Source organism: Mus caroli, chromosome 2 (genome assembly GCF_900094665.2).
Source record: "Mus caroli chromosome 2, CAROLI_EIJ_v1.1, whole genome shotgun sequence".
Classification (NCBI taxonomy): Eukaryota; Metazoa; Chordata; class Mammalia; order Rodentia; family Muridae; genus Mus; species Mus caroli.
In genome coordinates, this window is record NC_034571.1 from 95,683,254 (window position 1) to 95,688,950 (window position 5,697).

The 5,697-nt window shown below is 41.3% G+C and overlaps 1 protein-coding gene across 1 annotated transcript in view; it reads right to left on the minus strand.

The window, feature by feature from the left end:
• The window catches only part of Trim44 (tripartite motif containing 44), a 102,898-nt gene that overhangs the window by 76,386 nt on the left and 20,815 nt on the right, over positions 1-5,697 (minus strand). Inside the window, exon 2 of the mRNA XM_021155400.2 lies at positions 5,284-5,361. Within this exon, the coding sequence (XP_021011059.1) occupies positions 5,284-5,361 (78 nt within the window). The remainder of the gene's footprint in view (positions 1-5,283; positions 5,362-5,697) is intronic.

The following is a 5,697-nucleotide window of genomic DNA, read 5'->3' on the forward strand; positions in this document are numbered from 1 at the left end:
AAATGGTGCTGGCTTAACTGGCAGTTGGCATGTAGAATGCAAATTGATTCATTTTTATCTCCTTGCTCAAAGCTCGAGTCCAAGTGGATCAAGGACCTCCACATAAAACCAGATATACTGAATCTAAAAGAAGAGAAAGTGGAACAGAGCCTTGAATACATCGGCACAGGGAAATTTTTCCTGAACAGAACACCAATTATGCTCTAAAATCAACAACTGACAAATGGAACCTCATGAAACTGAAAAGCTTCTGTAGGGCAAATGACACTCAATAGGACAAAAGGGCAACTCACAGATTGGGAAAAGATCTCTACCAATCCTACATCTGATAGAGGACTAATATCCAAAATATACAAAGAACTCAAGAAGTTAGACTCTAGAAAACCAAATAACCCAATTAAAAAACAGGGTAGAGAACCAAACAAAGAATTCTCAGCCAGGCAGTGGTGGCGCATGCCTTTAATCCCAGCACTTAGGAGGCAGAAGCAGGTGGATTTCTGAGTTCAAGACCAGCCTGGTCTACAGAGTTGGGTTCCAGGACAGCCAGAGCTATACAGAGAAACCCTGTCTGAAAAAAAAATCTCAAATGGCCAAGAAGTACCTAAAGAAATGTTCAACATCCTTCCCCATCAGGAAAATACAAATCACAACGACCCTGAGATTCCACCTTACCCAATCAGAATTGCTAAGATCAAAAACTCAGGTGACAGCAGATGCTGGTAAGGTTGTGGAGAAAGAAGAACACTCCTCCATTGCTGGTGAGATTGCAAAATGGTACAACCACTTTGGAAATCAATCTAGTAGTTCCTCAGAAAATTGGCAATAGTTCTACCTGAAGATCCAGCTACACCACTACTAGGCATATACCCAAAAGATGCTCCAACATATAACAAGGACATGTGTTCCACTATGTTCCTAGCAGCCTTAGTTATTTATAAGAGCCAGAAACTGGAAACAACCCAAGGTCCCTCAACAAAATAATAGATACAGAAATTGTGGTACATTTATACAATGGAATACTACTCAGCTACTAAAAATGATGACTTCATGAATTTTGTAGGCAAATGGATGGAACTAGAAAATATCATCTTGAGTGACATAATCCAGGCCCCAAAAGATATAACATGGTATGTACTCACTGGTAAGTGGAGATTAGCCCAAAAGTTCCGAATATCCACAATACAACTCACAGACCATATGAAATTTAACAAAACAGAACTCCAAAGTGTGAATGCTTCAGTCCCACTCAGAAGGGGGAATAAAATAATCACAGGAGGCAGAGAGGGAGGGACCTGAATGGTGAAGGGGAGGAAGAAGAGAAAGGGGGTAAGGACAGGGTCAGGTATGGGAAGAGACAGGAGAGAAGTCTAGAGGACCAGGAGAATGAACAGAAATAAGTAGCAGTTGGGGTGGGAATGGGAGGAACCACTAGTCCCAGAAGCCAGAATTTGAGAGGCTCCCAGGAACCAAAAGAGATGACATTAGCTGAAATACCCAACCATGGGGAGGTAGAACCTGAAGAGACCACCTCCAGTAGATAGACATGGCCCCAGTGAAGGGATGGGGCCACCCACCCATCTCAAAAGTTTTAACCCAGAATTGTTCCTGCCAATGCAGGGACAAAAAAATGGAGCAGAGATCGAAAGAAAGGCCATCCAGAGACTGCCCCAACTTGGGATCCATCCTATCTGCAGACACCAAACCCCAACACTACTGCTGATGCCAAGAAGTGCTTGCAGACAGAAGCCCGATATAGCTATCCTCTGAGAGGTTCTGCCAGCAACTGACTAAGATGCAGATACTCACAGCCAACCACTGGACTAACCTGGAGACCCCAATGGAAGAATTAGGGGAAGGACTGAAAGAGCTGAAGGGGATTGAAACCCCACAGGAAGAACAACAATATCAACTAATCAGACCCAACAGAGCTCTCAGGGACTAAACCACTAACCAAAGAGTATACATGGGTGGGTCCATGGCTCCCACTACATATGTGGCAGAGGACTGCCTTATCTCTCTCTGTGGGAGGGGAGGTGTTTGATCCTGTGGGGGCTTTTTGCCTCAGTGAAGGGGGATGCTAGAGGGGTAAGGAGGGAGTAGGTGAGTGAGCTCCCTCTTAGAGGCAAAGGGAAGGGGGAGAAGATGGGAGGGTTCATAGAGGGGAGACCAAGAAGGGGGACAACCTTTGATATGTAAATAAATAAAGTATAGCACTAAAAGTCCCATGGTCTTTTAATAAAAATATAAACACTTAAAATTTTTTAAAAATTAGAAAAGGTTATGATGAATGAGAGAACCATGCTGTTTATAAATGTTTGCTTTAAGTACACTATTTAAAGGAAGCATTGAAAAGCATGTTTTGAAGGAAAGAAATCAACACAAAAAAGAAAATGTACCTGTTGCTACTTGCATAAAAGGTTAGTTTGAGATTAGTATGTTACGCTTTTGTTTCAGTGCTTTCTCAGATAAACTATGAATGGTTACTCAAGAAAACTGTTAATATAAAAGAACTTGGTTTTAACTTTCTTACCTGTCCAGGGCTTCCCTATCCTGCCAAAGGCAAGTGCCTACATGACTATATATTTTTGTTGTTTTGTTTTCTTCAGTATTTGAAACAGTCTCACTGTGTAACCCACTAGAACTCAGGGTGAGCCTTGTAAGTTCTGAGATAACAGGCCTATGGCATCACTCTCAGATGGACATCTCTTATTTCACTAAAGCTGAGCAAAAGTATAAGAAATGTACATGTAAACAAACAAGCAAAGCAAGAGACAAAAAAAGAAAACAAAAAGCAAACCCCTGTTTTGTGTAACATGTTTCTGAATATTTGGTTAGAATTGAAAATTTTGCAAATTGGATCATATTAAACACAGTTGTTACCTCCTTCCAGCCTAGCAAGGCTGGCTGTGACCATCCGCTGCTTAAGCGGAGCCACCTGCTGTGCTGCTCCTTTGATGTGCCACTACCTGCCTGAGGCCCAACCTGCCTTTGGCCTAACAGGTTCTCTTCCAAGAATTTTCCTCTCTTCCAAGAATTTTCCGGAGTTAGCACCGAACTGCAATCTTCATGAGTTCCCACTAGAAGGCTGACCTATCTACTTCAAAGGAACTTTGCATGGCTAGGGATGGGCCTCCCCTCTTCTTTATAAAGCGTGTTTGCTGACATTAAAATTGAACCTTGATCAGAATGACTGTCTTGGTTTCATCTTTCTCTCGTCCGCCTAGCTCCCTCTTCTCTTCCAGATTCCAAGATGCCTTTCCAGACTAGAACCCAGACATGTGAGTCCCTGGCCGGACACAACAAAAGGCAACTTCCCAGCCACCATTTTTTTGTTATTGTTTTCTTACAAATTAAAGGTTGTTATTACAAGCAAGCTTTATCCACAGTATAGGAGATGCTAGATACCTGGCGGAATGTAACCTTTAAAACAAAGCCCACCAGAGCAACACATACATAAGTGACTCCTCCCATCTTGTGCAATGTCTAACCCACCACTGGCTCTGATTCCTGTTCTCAAGGTCACTGTTGGCTGCATGAGCTGTTCCCTGTGTTTCCTCTAGTTTTAGAACTATTCTTAGAACCACAACACAGTCCTTACTTATCCTCCTGCTGTTTTGACTCAGCACCTCTGCTCACACTCCTCTTGAAGCCCTTCCCTTCTTCCTGGCTTGGCCATTTCTCTATTAGAAATAAGTCTGTTCAATTTGTTTCCTAAGCTTAGATTTTATATATTTCATTTTCTTTTTCAAATTTAAAAAACTTAGTCATATTTTTACGTGCCCTTCTATTTGAAGAAAGCAGAAAAACAAAACAAACAAATGATCAGAAAGAACAAAAGGAAAACAGCCCAAAGTTTAGCACAGTGATTCTCACACAGTATGGGGCTCCCATCAGCCCACATCAACCAAATCAAAACTCTGGGGGTAGGCCCAGAACTCTGTATTGTAATAAATCTTCTGGAAGATTTTTATGAACAATAAAGTTTAAGAACAGTTGATCTAGAAGAAAGTGTGAATAAAATGAAGTGTTCTAGTTTCCCTTTCTCTTGCTTGATGAGTTTACATTTCCATATCATAGTCCTCATGCATACAGGAGGGAAGCCAGAGCAGGAACTCAAGCACGAACTTGAAGCAGAGACCGTGGAGGACTGCTGCTTGCTGACTTAGCTAGCACAGGACCACCTAGCTAGGTAAGGTGGTACCCACAAGTAGGCTGGACCTTCCAACATCAATTACCAATTAAGATAATGCCCCCACAGACAGGTTCACATGCCAATTTGTTCCAGGCAATTCTCTAATGAAAACTTTCCTCCTAGATGGCACTAGGCTATGTCAAGTTGACATTTAAAGTAAACTAGGACCCAAATCATATCGATAAGAGTAACTAATATTCTATTGTCAACACAGATGAATGTCTAGAATATTTTGCATAATGAAAAAGATAACATAAAACCATAGGCATAACATAATTTTTGCAAAAAATAAAATCTAAAAAAGAAATCTATAAAGTTATATACCAAACTGCCAATTGTTGTAACTAATTTGAGGGGAATTCATTCCAGTTTCCTTTCTGAGTACCTGTACCTTTTATCTATAAGCATATAAAGCATATATTGTTTTATAATTATAGAAAACAGTCAATCTAGGCATTTTCCATTGCTCTTTAGCAAAACACACAGCTAAACATGAACTCAGAGGCTGGAAAGATGGCTCAGTTACTAAGAGAACTGGCTGCTCCTCTAGAGGATCTGAATTTGATTCCCAGCACCCATATGGTGGGTCAAAACCCATCCCAGTTCCTTCATGAGCACAGCATGCATGGAGTGCAAAGACATACATGCAGACAGAATCCGACAATCAATCAATCAATCAATCAATCAATCAATCAATCAATCTGTGAGTGAGTGAATGAGTTAGTAAATAAATTATAAAAATTGTTGTGTAAATTTAGTCTGCATTAGGCTTATTCTCTGAACTAATCAAGCTTTGTGATGCATTAGGAGTTCTAATAGAAGTGGAACAGAGATAGTGCTCGGTCCCCTATGATTCAATCACTGTATATAAAGCAACCCAGTCCCCAAATGACAGGTCATAAAGCCTGAACTAGTTTGTCCTTAAATAGGTCAATCCAAAAAGGGAATGGTAGGGTACTGCAGGCTAACTGGACAGAAAACTTAAGGATTAACTGATCTAAATAGATGATCATTAACATTCCCTGGACTCAGACCAAGGAGAGCAAATGCTTAAGGTACCAATACCTGGTTAATTCCAAAACAATACTTACTTTAGGATCTGAGCTCTTGAACTTTAACCTTTCCACCAACTCTATCATTGCGGCCTTCAGTCCACCGGAATCTTTGCTCTAGAAGAGAAAGTCAGAGTTACTAGGTAGATATGATTGGTCTCTCAAACACAGTACTTCAGGGGACAGAGAGGACAGTGACACAGAAAGCAAGTCTCTCTCATCAGATGAGAGGACCAAACAACTAAGGAAGGCATGCAGCCCCATCCCCCTTCTCCATGGACAAGGAGTCAAAGCACAAATGGTTGGAATGAAAACTAAACACAATTTTGTGGCTGGGTGTGGTAGCACTTTCCTTTAATCCCAGTACCCAGGAGAAAACTAGCCTAGATTACATAGTGAATTCCAAACCAGCCAGGCTATAGAAGGAAGGAAGGGAGGGAGGGAGGGAGGGAG